Raw genomic sequence first — 14329 nt, 5'->3', positions numbered from 1 at the left:
CTTCGCTGAGATCCAGCTAATTGTAGAAAGCAAGAAAAGAGGCAGAATTTATGGACAGAAATGGCTATCTTTGAGAGGGATTCAGAGTCAGAGCTCATAAGCTGTATTCTGAACTCTGCCATTGTGACCTAGGACAAATCACTTAAACTCTCTGGGCATTATCCTGGACCAATTTGAACTCAATAGGAAACCTAGTAGTCCTCTTCAAAGTGACAAGATCATGGATCACTGCACCTGGGTCTTTGCCCACAAAGAGAGGGCATAGCCTTCAAGCTAATTAAAGGATTGAATAAGCATTTCTGGTCAGTGACTTAATCAGGGTGCCCAAGCATGGAACTGTGTATTATGTGATGTGGATTCTGCTGCCTCTTCAGAGTGTTTCTTTTTACCCATCAGCATCACTTCCATCTTACATGGGCTAGGTTTGAGCCAGCCACTGTTCATCGTTGAGCCCCTAAATTACTTTCTCTATGGCATATTTCTTCCAGTCCCTGTGTCATTTATTTAAGGGGGCTCTACGCTTGGGGTGATGGGATGAAACTGAGCCAAGGCAAATATTGGCTGAGCATTTTCCAATAGTGAGGTTGGTTAGACTCTGAAAGAATCTCTCACTGAAGGGGCAGAAACCCCAGTTGCTTGGGAGATTTAAACCTGAACCGAACCAACCCATTAAAAAACAACTGTAGGGAACAACTTTCATTGGCAAAGAGGGTCAGGATGACCTAATACATCTATTTCTTCATATCTCGGACTTCCTGCATAATCTGATGGGTATTTTCCAGGTTCTGTCACTCAGATATTTTATTGATTTTAAATTAAAAATCAAATTGGGATTGTTGCATAACTAACAAAGATAAAATGCCGTTGTACGTGTTAAAAAGAATCTTAATTTAAAATGATGATATGTGCAACTGAAAGCCACGCTGATAACACCCTCAGGGATTTAGGCTTATTGTAGCAGTAAAGTAATAAAAGAGAAGCTAGCTGCTGAAAAGGGATTTGCACTTGGTTATTATCCCTGGATAGATTTTCCCCCACATTACATGTTTCAGCCAGACAACAGAAAAAAGTGAAATAAATGAAAGCCCAAATCCTTATGGAGAACTGTGTTTGCATTTTGTGTTTCAGATGGCAATCATATTCAACCAGGAAGGCCTGAAGGCCATCCAGCCCCCCTGCGTGATTCAGAGCTTCATCAATCACAACGCTGTGCTGTATAAAGTGTTTGTGGTCGGGGAGTCCTACACTGTGGTAAAAAGACCATCTTTAAAGAACTTCTCAGCAGGCATTTCAGGTAAAGTACCTGTGGCCAGCTTAAATGCTAGCATGAGCTCAGAGGCCCTTGGCAGCAGAGATCCTGAATGAAAAATGTTTTTGAATAGGCTGCTAAAATTAAAGCATCTGCTTTTTACATGCTGTATTTCCTCCTCTGTGTTATTTCGACAGGAAGGGAGATAACTCATCTGCTCTGGAATACATCTGAACAGAGTTCTTATAGTAAATGTTTATGTGAAATTAACCTGAATCTTACCTATTGAAAGCTGGGTTTTATGTCATTGTGGAAGTGGAGAAAGCTCCTTTACTGGAAACTCTCTAAACACTCATTAGGTCCATTTGTCATTTGCTCTTGAGTTATAATTGCAAGATAAAGGGGAAATTCCTGGATTCCATCATTTTGGAACTTCCTGTCCCTGTCTTTATCTTGTTCATTTTTTGTTTGTGTTTAACGTAAGAGCAGTTGAGTTCTCCCATGCCAGAGCCTCTTGGTTTGTTCATGTAAGGGCCAGTTCTTGAAATTCTCAGGAGAAATACACTTGATCATTTTCACTTGGTTCTAGTTGGCAACTATTTTTGAGATAAGCGGAGTGGAGCTGCTGAGCTAAGGTCCTCCTGTAGTTATCAACAGGTACGATTCTAAATCAACAGAGATCATTTGAAGGGTGTTAATTGAGTCTGCTGCAATTTCCTTTTTGGAAGAAGAACAGCTTTCTGTTGTGAAGCCTGAGGAATTGAGAACTACATTCAATGGTATAGGAAGCCGAAAATGTTTAGTGGGACTAGTATGAGTGAAATAGTGATATGTTTATCAGCTAGTATGAGAAATTAGCATTAGGGAAATGTACTGAAGTATCAACTAATTTTAAGGCGTCTTTATGAAAGCCAGTGCCTTAGATGCAGCCATTAGCTTGTTAGTCTAAAGTTTTAATGTTAATTTTGAATCCCATGTTAAAATGAAATGTGCAGACTGGTTTCAATGAATCCCAGGATTCCAAGTCTGGATTTCTTGGCCTAAAATCTGCTGCTGGCAAGGGACATGTTATGAACAAGGGATCAAGCAGGTCTGACTGTTTCAAGGGTCTACACTAGCTGATTGCAGAAATGTGAAATCTTACGAAGTAGGAGCAGAGACAGGGTATTCGAATTTCTGCCCCTTGGCCGCACCTCCTGAGCTCCTTCAGTGATTAGCACTGGAACAGGAAGAATAAAGCTGGCCTGGCAGCATCCTCACTAGAGATCTTGTGGGACGTTTGTCATTTTGTGTCATGAGGATTTTTAACAAATAGACGTCTTTTCCTTCTGGGGCTGCTTCTTTGCTCCTGCCCTTCTTCATGCTCCCTGGCATTCCTTCCTCTGGCTAGGAGGGTTGCATTGGTTAGATTGGTCGGCATGGAACGCTAGAAGGGGATCAATCACCTTTGAAACAATATCTCAGGACTTATCTTGACATTCCCTTTATTTAAAAAGCCTACATTTTAAAGGGCAGCTCACTTCGTCTTTTCCTGAGGCTACGGGTCTCAGCTCTGCAGTTCAACTCCAGGTCTTGGCGGTAGGATATTCAGCCTCCGCTAAGTCAGGTTTGTTTTTATGTCCCACCAGCTTTGCCCAAGTCCAACTCTAACCTGTCCATGCTTCTCAGGAACATGCATAGTTATGGACAACTAAGCACACGCTGGCTGGTTTTCAAAGCTGCTGAGCACCTCTGAAAAATCAGGCCACAGATCACTTAAATGTCTTGGGCTAGCCACCTGCCTCAAATCTTGGCTACTGCTCTCTAATATGTTACCAAAAGTCACAGATTGTTTTGGGTTTGCCTCCCATGATTCCTGCATCTTTCCCACAATAAAGCGCACTAAGCTTGTGGCTGTGATTAGCTGCTGTGATCCAGTCTGCAGAGGGAACAGCCTAGTAGAAGCATATGCTACATCATGCAGCAAGTGCGTGATAACTCTGCACATTCAACATTATGTTTGCTTTGATGCTGTCCCAGATTTACTTCTGGGTTTATGTATACCATGGCGGTGGCTTCTGGCAAGCCCAAGAGGACAGGTTGTCATAATGGAAAGCTGCCACAACATTCCTCCCCCCCTCTCCCCCCGCCACCCCTCTCCCGCCGTTGGAGGGGTTTTGTAGGAGGATAAATTGGCCTGGGAGGGTGCATGGCTGGAGGATGTGCTAATACAATTCCTTGAGCAGCCTCCACTGCAGGGCTGCTGTGGTGTCTTCAAATTAAAGATCCTTCCTGCCTACCCTCCGCTGGGGTGAATTTTACTCTGTGGATCATGGGAGTCCACCTTGGGTACAGGGAGGTATAATTTATACCTCCCCTGCACTTGCTTGGGTGGATCTAGTGCCGACCGTGAAATCATCTGTTATGTAATGAAATCTTGTACGTTTCCAGTTGAATGGTCCCTTTAATTCCTAACCATTTCCTAGGACTGATTTCATAACTTACAGAAAACATTCTTTAATGAGTGGGATTTATTTGAGTGCAGAAATGAAACCAGTTCTATCTCTCTCTCTCACTCACTCACACACACACACACACACACACACACATTTATTTACCTTATCTGTAGCCTGAGATCTTGAAGCTGTGTGAGTCTTAGGCTAGGTTTTCTGCCATGGGCAGGTGCCTGTGTGCAAAAGGAAGCTTTGCGTGACAGAGTCGTCTTGGTACATGCACAATGTGCCTCAGATGGAATGTGACCAGGATTCATCATCAAATTTGGTCCAGTAGTTGGATCATTAGCTTCCCAGCCTGGGCTGGGTACTGACAGGGAGTGCGACATGAACGCTGATCCATGCCCCCTGTGACAGAGTGGAGAACTTTATCAGCTATTGAGCTGGATTAGATTCCTGGGGTTGCACTGCCACCTAGTGTTGCATACAGCATAAACCAATCCTTTTAAAATTCAAATCCAAGTATCAGTTCATTTACAACTTTCTTTTAATTTCAGATAGAGAATCAATATTTTTCAACAGCCACAATGTGTCGAAGCCAGAATCCTCCTCTGTCTTAACAGCAGTAAGTACTCCTGGTCTTTTTTTTTTTACCATTGATAGAAAACAAATCTCTTTTTCTTATAAAGGTATTCATGAATAGTGACTCTTGTACATGAATTGTGTCCTGTCAGCTCCCAGATAGCAAATTGAGATCTGTTTGCTACTTAGAACCAGCATAATTTAAAGCTGTGTTTCCCTGTTCATTTGATATCCCTTACAAGGTTTTCCTCCTTTCTGTTGTGGAAGCAGAGATGCTGCTGCATGTCTGTGTGCTGCTTTGCTGTGCTTTGTCTTAACTGAAAGCCAGTCCAGATGGGGAAAGGAAAGGTCCTGAGTAATAATGTCTGGTACTTTTCCTCTCCAGAGAATTTTGTAAGCCTTAATGAATCCTTATGGCACTCCTGTGAGGTAAGGGAGTGGTATCCGCATTTGACAAACAGGGAAAACCCAAAGCAGAGAAGTTAAGTGAATTGCCCCAGACCACGAAGATATGCACCTAGAATGTAAGCATTCCTGAGGTCTGACCAGTAGGCTACACCTCTATATATCCTCAGAGTACATTAACCCCAAGCACACCTTAATTGTGTTTATGACTAGCCCTGTTAATAGCCAAAGTAAAGTTGGATTCTACAAGATGCTGAGCACTCTAAACTCCCACTGAAGTAATTTTGCAGAACTGGGCCCTAGTTTGTCTCCAGATTCTTCTCTGATTCATGTGATCTCGTTAGTTTGTAGTCAAAAGTTTAATACAGTGACCAGATGTGGAATTGAAGTGTCCTAACTGACATGCTAAATATTATTCATGTCACTGAACTAATCATAAATCCCTTCCAGTGGCTAAATTTTGTGATGTATATGTTTATGTATATGTTTTGGATATATACACAGCTGTTCTGTACACAAAACAGTACTTGTATTGCTCAACCTCTTGACTAAGAAATGTGTGATTAAATTTCACATTCACAAGTGACCCAAGTCACTCTTAATAATAAACTGTTCTAAAACAACTTGGACTTCAAACCCATACAAGAGACCTCCCTTATTAGACAACTGCCCTGAGCAGTGCCCCAAAACACTGAGCACAGTAGTGATGCACCTTAACACCTTCTGTGAAGTAACTCATTCTTGTCAGCGCCTTAATCAGTCCCTTAAGGCAGGTTTAATTTTAGATCAGCTTATTAAACGCACATGATGAAAGGCAGAATATCTGCAGTGCAGGAGCAGAGGCTGCAGTTTTCTTTTGATTTTAAAATGGATGTCTAATATTTAAGATACTGGGTCTAATTCTCCATTCAGTTCGGTGCTGGTGTGTATATCCATTGATTTCCATGGAGTTACACCAGTGTAACAAATAGAGAATCAGGCCCACTGAGTACAGTAGAAGAGCCTAACATTTAATGTATGTAGGATGCAAAATCAAGAAAAGCTCTTGTGGCTTCTTCCCTGCAGTTGGATCCTACCGGATATAGAATGGGGAAGCTCTGTAAATCAACACGTACACTAAAGAGAGAGCCCGGTTCAGAACCCCTCAGTTGTTTCTCTTTTTGTCTTTTTTCACGGTAGCTTGATAAAATCGAAGGTGTGTTTGAACGGCCAAATGATGACGTCATCCGGGAGATCTCCAAGGCACTGAGACAGGCTCTGGGGGTTTCCCTCTTTGGGATTGATATTATCATTAACAATCAGACCGGCCAGCATGCAGTCATTGATATCAATGCATTCCCAGGTAAGAGAGACCTTTCAGCTTTCACCAGACTGTGTGGATACCATACCATGTGTGTTTAGTGAGAATTAGTATTGCTGTTCATAGAATATCAGGGTTTGAAGAGACCTCAGGAGGTCATCTAATCTAACCCCCTGCTCAAAGCAGGACCAACCCCAACTAACTCATCCCAGCCAGGGCTTTGTCAAGCCAAACCTTAAAGACCTCTAAGGATGGAGATTCCACCACGTCAGCTCCCAGACTGCTGTACTAAGTAACCCATTCCAGTGCTTCACCACCCTCCTAGTGAAATAGTTTTTCCTACTATCCAACCTAGACCTCCCTCACTGCAACTTGAGACCATTGCTCCTTGTTCTGTCATCTGCCACCACTGAGAACAGCCTATATCCATCCTCTTTAGAACCCCTCTTCAGGTAGTTGAAGGCTGCTATCAAATCCCCCCTCAGTCTTCTCTTCTGCAGACTAAATAAGGCCAGTTCCCTCAGCTTCTCCTCATAAGTCAGGTGCCCCAGCCTCTAATCATTTTTGTTGCCCTCTGCTGGGCTCTTTCCAATTTGTCCACATCCTTTCTGTAGTGGGGGACCCAAAACTGGACGCAGCACTCCAGGTATGGCCTCACCAGTGCTGAATAGAGAGGAATAGTCACTTCCCTTAATCTGCTGGCTATGCTCCTACTAATGCAGCCCGATATGATCTTAGCCTTCTTGGCAAAAAGGGCACACAGTTGACTCATATCCAGCTTCTTGTCCACTGTAATCCCTAGGTTCTTTTCTGTAGAACTGCCGCTTAGCCAGTCGGTCCCCAGCCTGTAGCAGTGCATGGCATTCTTCTGTCCTAAGTGCAAGACTCTGCACTTGTCCTTGTTGAACCTCATCAGATTTATTTTGGCCCAATCCTCCAATTTGTCTAGGTCTCTCTGTATCCTATCCCTACCCTCCAGCATATCTACCTCTCCCCCCATCTTAGTGTCATCCTCATCCATCCTGAGAGTGCAATCCATCCCATCATCCAGATCATTAATGAAGATGTTGAACAAAACCGGCCCCAGGACCAACCCCTGAGGCACTCCGCTTGATAACCGGCTGCCAACTAGACATCGAGCCATTGATTACTGCCCATTGAGCCCAACGATCTAGCCAGCTTTCTATCCACCTAAAAGTCCATTCATCCAATCCTTACTTTTTTAACTTGCTGGCAAGAATACTGTGGGAGACCGTATCAAAAGCTTTGCTAAAGTCAAGATATATCACGTCCACCGCTTTCCCCATATCCACAGAGCCAGTTATCTTATCATAGAAGGCAATCAGGTTGGTCAGGCATGACTTGCCCTTGGTGAATCCATGTTGACTGTTCCTGATCACCTTCCTCTCCTCCAGATGCTTAAAATGGATTCCTTGAGGACCTGCTCCATAATTTTTCCAGGGACTGAGGTGAGGCTGACCGGTCTTTAGTTCCCTGGATTGTCCTTCTTCCCTTTTTTAAAGATGGGCACTATATTTGCCTTTTTCCAATCATCCAGGACCTCCCCCGATCGCCACGAGTTTTCAAAAATAATGGCCAATGGTTCTGCGATCACATTAGCCAACTCCCTCATTACCCTCAGATGCATTAGATCTGGGCCCATGGACTTGTGAATGTCCAGCTTTTCTAAATAGTCCTTACCCTGTTCTTTGACCACTGAGGGCTACTCACTTCCTCCCCATACTGTGCTGCCCAGTACAGCAGCCTGGGAGCTGACCTTGTTTGTGAAGACCAAGGCAAAAAAAGCATTGAGTACTTCAGCTTTTTCCACATCATCTGTCACTAGGTTACCTCCCCCATTCAGTAAGGGTCCCACACTTTGCCTGACCACCACCTTGTTGCTAACATACCTGTAGAAACCCTTCTTGTTACCCTTCACATTCCTTGCTAGCTGCAACTTCAGTTGTGCTCTGTCTCATTACACCTCTGCATACTCGAGCAATATTTTTATACTCTTCCCTAGTCATCTGTCTAAGTTTCCATTTCTTGTAAGCTTCCTTTTTGTGTTTAAGCTCACTGAAGATTTCTCTGTTAAGCCAAGCTGGTCGCCTGCCATATTTGCTGTTCTTTCTGCACATTGGGATGGTTTGTTCCTGCGCACTCAATAAGGCTTCTTTAAAATACAGCCAGCTCTCCTGGATTCCTTTCCCACACATATTAGCCTCCCAAGGGAAACTTCCCGTCAGTTCCCTGAGGGAGTCAGAGTCTGCTTTTCTGAAGTCCAGGGTCCGTATTCTGCTGCTCTCCTTTCTTCCTTTTGTCAGATCCTGAACTCAACCATCTCATGGTCACTGCTGCCCAGGTTGCCACCCACTTCTACTTCCCCTACCAATTCTTCCCTGTTTGTGAGCAGCAGGTCAAGAGGAGCAGGGCCCCGAGTTGGTTCCTCCAGCACTTGCACCAGGAAGTTGTCCCCAACACTCTCCAAACACTTTCTGGATTGTCTGTGAACTGTTGTATTGCTCTCCCAGCAGAGGTCAGGGTGATTGAAGTCCCCCATGAGAACCAGGGCCTGTGATCTGGAAATTTCTGTTAGTTGTCCGAAGAAAGCCTCGTCTACCTCATCCTCCTGATCTGGTAGTCTGTAGCAGATGCCCAACACGACATCACCCTTGTTACTCTCGCCTCTAAACTTAACCCAAAGACTCTCAACAGACTTTTCTCCAGTTTCATACTGGAGTTCTGAGCAGCCATACTGCTCTCTTACATACAGTGCAACTCCTCCACCTTTTCTCCACTCGCCTGTCCTTCCTGAACAGTTTACACCCATCCATGACAGTGCTCCAGTCATGTGAGTTACCCCACCAAGTCTCTGTTATTCCAGTCACCTCGTAGTTCCTTGACTGTGCCAGGACTTCCCATTCTTCCTGCTTGTTTCCCAGGCTTCTTGCGTTCATGTACTGGCACCTAAGATAACTAGCCAATTGCCCTACTTTCTCACTATGAATCAGGAGGCCTCTTTTGGGCTCCCTGATCCTAAGGCATTGCTTGTTAGGAAACTTCCAACCCTCAATCAGCTATGTTTTCTCATGAAATACATGCAATACGTTTAAAAGATACCTTTTTTGTGGGGAACTAGGCACCACAACTGAGAGTAATTTGATGCAGAAAAGATGCTGGAATCCTAGGAGCACAGAAATTGCCATAGTGGATCGACCAGGATTCCATTTACTTCAGTATCCTGGCAAGTTGCTATAGTTGAACCCTGAAATATAACAATATTAGTAACCAGGTTTACTTTGATATTTTCCCCCCTTGTCCTGTTAGTGCAGGATATAGCCCAGAAACAACAAAAAAAGCGTTTCAATCTTTGGAACGTCTGAATCAGCATTACGTTTCCTGGATCAGGCGAATGAATGTATCGTCCAAGGTTCAGGAGCTATTTCCTTGTGTTTTACTTTTCATTTGACGTATTTATCTCATTAGGGAATAGTTGTGCTGGCTTCAAGTGACACATGCAAGACTGTTACCATGATGTAGCTCCACTACAGAGGTGTCTCACATTTTTTGTATTGTAGAGCACTTTTTAAGATAGAGATCCTATCACAGACCATCTCCTTCCTAATCTTTCAGTCCTGTTTCCTCACCTCCCTGAGAAGTAGGTAGAACGAAGGAGTCTAGATGAAAATAAACTCACTTTACTGTGATGAATGTCACTATCGGATTTGATCCCCTCCCACTGGATCTGTGTTGTCTTTCCTCTCCATAGATACAAGACTTCCTTTAAAAACACCTACTTTCCCCCTGTTACCTGCAATTCCCTAGCTGCTCTTCAGGATGTTTTACAACTTGGTTTTGCCCTTCTCTGTGTTTGCAACGCCTCCCAGTGTTCGTGTGATCCATAAACAAATGACAAAAGATTTGCAAAAAGCAGAGTGCAAAGAATCACTTAGGATTTTCAGGAGTGCTTTTAACTAACTAAACTTCAATCTCTCTCCCCTCCCAAAATGCTGAGAGTGCTGGTGAGGATGACAACTGCCAGCAAGCTTAACTGTTTAAAGGGGGGAGTGCTTCTTCACTGGGGCAGAAACATCCATGGAGCACGTGGAATCACTCTGCACCCCACCATTTCTCCTTTGTTGTGCTTCCAACATGAGGTTGCATCTTGAGGTCTGCATTAGAAATTCACTTTGTGTCATGCATTTTGAGCTGCGTGATAGCTTGTGCTTTGAAGGGGGTTTGGATCAATAGTCTATTCTCTATAAATAGTGTTTTGGACAAAGATGCAAGTAAATTTCTTGCCCTTTTGAAAGAGCAGAGAAGCTCTGTCACTTTTTATGTAGTTTTTTTGTTTCGTATTCTTAAATTTGTTATCAAGCATTACAGACAATATGGAGGTGCAGCTGACCATTGGTATTAGAACATGTATTATTTTAGATTTGTAAGAAATTATACACCTGTCCTGATCTCTAGGGGCCTTTATCCAAAATGTGGTCAATTCAAAAATAATCCACTTCCCTTAGCTAAAGAAAATGACCAAACACGATAAAAACAAATTCAAACAATACTCTTTCCCCACAGACATCAGCCGTTAGCATGCTGCTTCCTCCCCAAATGCTTGGGGAGAGAGATGGGCCTTGCAGCGTGCCCTGAAGGTATTACTTCAAGCCAAGAAGGCCCAAGTTTAAGACCACATAGAGAAGACATCTTTCCAGCAGTCCTTTCTGTTGAATCCCTTTCAATACAGATCTCAAGCAGCTCTGCTGACTGCACTAGAGTAGTGGCAGTCAGCAGAGGAGAGAGAGACAGTCTTGTAGGTGGGCAGGATCCAACCCATTTAGGGCCTTATGTTTTAAGAAAGAAAGAATACTCCAGCCTTAAACCTACAGCCAGTGTAGATCCTGGAGCACTGGTGTAGTGTGCTCATCTCTCTTTAAAACAATTGGGCTGCCACATTCAGCAGCAGCTTTAGTTTCCAGGTGGATTTAAGATGCAGTCCTATATAGAATGCACTGCAGTCATCCAAACCTGGGAATGCCAAAGGCATAGAAAATGGTAACACTGACCGCATCCAAAACAAACTGGCACAGTCTCCTGGTCAGATGTAGATGGGGGGAGGTGGAAGCCTCCTGAGCACTGCTGCACTAGGATCATTTAACCAAACTGGGGATCCAACAGTACCCCCAGATTGTGAGCCCAAGTCACAAATGGCAGACACACGTGGTCAGGCAGATATAATCCTCACCTGCCGTTTGCTTTCTCCAGTCTACCAATGTCACTCCAGTCTTATTCTGATCCATGCCCCACTCTCACCTAACCACTGAAACAGGCGTTTGACTGCACTGGCTGTCCAGGTGAGCTGGAGTCTTGTAGCATGGTGTCTTCAGAATACAGAGAGCCCCACAGCCCAGCCATTGGCCTTGTATACACGTTGAGCAATTGTGGAGATAAGAAGGAGCTCTGTGAAACTTCCACTGGACAATGTCCCTGGGGATGAAGAGCAACTGCCCAGCTCTACCTTCTGGGAGTGCTCATTGAGGAAGGAATTGAGCCATTGAGAACTGTCTTACTCCTCCACACTACAGTCTGCAAGTGAGTCAGCAAGACCCCATGATCAATAGTATTGAAGGAAGCTGATGGATCTCACAATATCAAGCTGGACACCAATCTTCAGCTGTTGCATGGAGAAAATCAACCCCTCATGCCATCAGTGGTTAAGCACTGGAATAAATTGCCTAGCGAGGTTGTAGAATCTTCATTATTGGAAATTTTTAAGGACAGGTTAGACAAACACCTGTCAGGGATGGTCTAGATAATGCTTAGTCCTGTCATGAGTGCAGGGGACTGGACTAGATGGCCTCTCGAGGTCCCTTCCAGTCCTATGATTCTGTGATTCAGTTTCTCTCCCATATACATGACTTGCTGGTGGGGGATGAAAGTTTGGCTAGGCAAGATCCATGCAGATTTACTGGCTTCCAAACCTGGCCATCTGTTTGTTATACTCAATGGAGATGAGTGGGGTTCCTTTAAGAACGGCTCATACCCTCCTCAGTATAGTCACAGATGGCAGGATGTGATAGGCCAGGCCAAAGCCTGGGTCATTCCGTCCCCAGATCTGGTTCCTGCTGCTGCTGCAACCAGATTCAAAGTTCATTTAAATCTGTCGCTTCCCCAAGCCATTGCTGTGATCTTGGACTGATTTAACATAACCAATTTGGAGCAGATGTATCTGTAGGGGGACCTCATCTGTCACCTGCTCTAGTTAGTCCCTCTCTCAACAAATTTAAAAGAGGAGTGTTGCCTACTGTCTGTCCTGTGCTGCAGAAAACTGGTTGGATTGGACTTGGCTGCGGTTACATAGTGAGATCTTTAATACTAGCCAATAGTCAGGTAGCATGTGGTTTTTATGGTCTCCTGATCTGGGGCAGCTGATAAAGTGCAAAAGGTTTCATAAGGCTTGATTTTCCATGTTGCCTTAACCTGGCTTATGCTTGCCTCTGTGGAATTTTGTGTATACTCTTCTTGTGCGTTATCACCTGCACATGCAAGGTATAGACTCCATGTGCATTAGGCAGGGGTTGAGTGTGTCAGTTCTATCTGGATACGTATGTTTTGTGTGTGTGAACAAGGCAGTGACTATCCTCTCCTGTGTGCTTAGGTGACTCAGCTGAATTTGCATGAGTGAAGGTGCCCTTTTAAAAAGCAGGCCTGTGGCATTTGCAGTAATAGCTTGGGAATATTAATCATTTCCCAGAGCTGTGCAGAGACAAGCCTCAGTCTCCAAATCTAGATCCGAATCTGAACGCCCCGCAAAGTTCAGGACCGGGAACTTGGATTCCTACTTCAGCCCCATCTCTAGTTCTGTGTGGACTTCCTTCTTATATTCAATGAGGTGACACTGATATTATCCCCGTACACCCAGTATTTTCATTCCATTCCCACACAGGGCCAAATTCAGACCTCATGTAAGCAGATGCAACTACATTGTTTGGAATGGATTTCAAGGGAGTGGCACCCACTTAGAGGCTTATGACAAGTACGTCCTGCCACTATTCCTTGATGCAACATAATCCCCATCCCAGCAGTTTAAAATTTCTTTAAACTTAATTAAATCATCCTTCCACTTGATCTCCTGCATATAAATGTGCAGTCCTTTCCTCCCGGTTGTCTTGTCAAAATAGCTGCAGCAGCAGTGTCAGTGAAGAGCAACCTGTGACTGTGTGCAGGGTTCTCTCGTGCTGGTACCGGGAGTTAATCACTGTCTCTGTCCCATGGCCATAAAGCATTAAGAGCAACTTCATTGTGAGTTTCCCTTGTGCAGTCTTAATAGTCTGATTTTGTTCTAACTGAGCATGTCCAAACACCCCAAGGAATTATGGATCTGTTCTCTGCACATTAAAGCTGTTACTATGGAGATGACTTATTCCCAGGGTGTTTGAAGCACAGAGTAGATTTAAAGGCTAATCCTGGAGGAAGGGTTTACATAAGCAAGAAATTTTAGAAGACCAACTCTTTGTGAGAGAGACTGGGATTCCATGACTCCTGTGATTCTAATGGTCTTAGCTAGACCCTGGCTGATGAATAGATAGTGATGGTTAGTGTTGGTGGCCTGGCACTTTGTCATTAAGTGGGTTAAATTTTTTTAATGGTCTCCAAGTTGCTAAGAAAACTGAATTATAAATGCTACTATCTTAGACCATGCACAGCACACTAGTTGCATTATCAAAGGAGCATATGAAAATTTGTAGCTGCTGTTGTCACTAAAACAAACAAAGACACTATATCGGTAACAGTTAATTGATTCACACATTGTTTATAAATGCACCTTAAAATCACCAAAGTACCCCTGTTTAGATTCTGATTTTAGCATACATTTTTCAGTCTGTAGTATTATTTTCATTCTGATGGGGTGTTTTTTTAAAGGGGAAGGAGATTAAAAATATAAATATTTGAGTTTTCCCTCCTTGTCCTATTCTACCTTGTACCCACACACAGATGTTTTAAAATATATATTTACTTCGTTCATGCTCTCTTTGCTCTGATTTCACAGTGGCCTGGGAATAGGTTTCAAATGAAATTTTAAAAATATTAGTTATTTACACAGTAGTCAGCAATAGCTCCTAGTGATCATTAAAATATGTATATAGCCTTTTTAAAACTTGTCATGTATTTGATAGCTATACTTCTTGCATAATTCTGCACCTCTACATGTAAAAAACATTAGTCCAACTCCTTAATCTTTTAATTACAATAATGTTACAGTACTACCTATTGACTCCTTGCTAGGCATTGTACAAATATATATAGACCCGGCTTCCAAGAGCCTACAATTGAAATAAAGGTTCTGACCACCTGCAGCTG

General features: G+C 43.5%; 1 protein-coding gene across 5 annotated transcripts in view; it reads left to right on the top strand.

The window, feature by feature from the left end:
- The window catches only part of ITPK1 (inositol-tetrakisphosphate 1-kinase), a 256126-nt gene that overhangs the window by 213374 nt on the left and 28423 nt on the right, over window positions 1–14329 (top strand). For all 5 annotated transcript variants that reach the window (XM_073349514.1, XM_073349511.1, XM_073349513.1 and 2 more), the window contains 3 exons: window positions 1129–1294; window positions 4239–4306; window positions 5848–6010. In XM_073349514.1, coding sequence (XP_073205615.1) covers window positions 1129–1294; window positions 4239–4306; window positions 5848–6010 — 397 coding nt within the window. The remainder of the gene's footprint in view (window positions 1–1128; window positions 1295–4238; window positions 4307–5847; window positions 6011–14329) is intronic.

The sequence above is a fragment of the Lepidochelys kempii genome, chromosome 6 (genome assembly GCF_965140265.1).
Source record: "Lepidochelys kempii isolate rLepKem1 chromosome 6, rLepKem1.hap2, whole genome shotgun sequence".
Lineage (NCBI taxonomy): Eukaryota > Metazoa > Chordata > Testudines > Cheloniidae > Lepidochelys > Lepidochelys kempii.
This window is presented reverse-complemented; position numbering and strand designations above follow the sequence as displayed.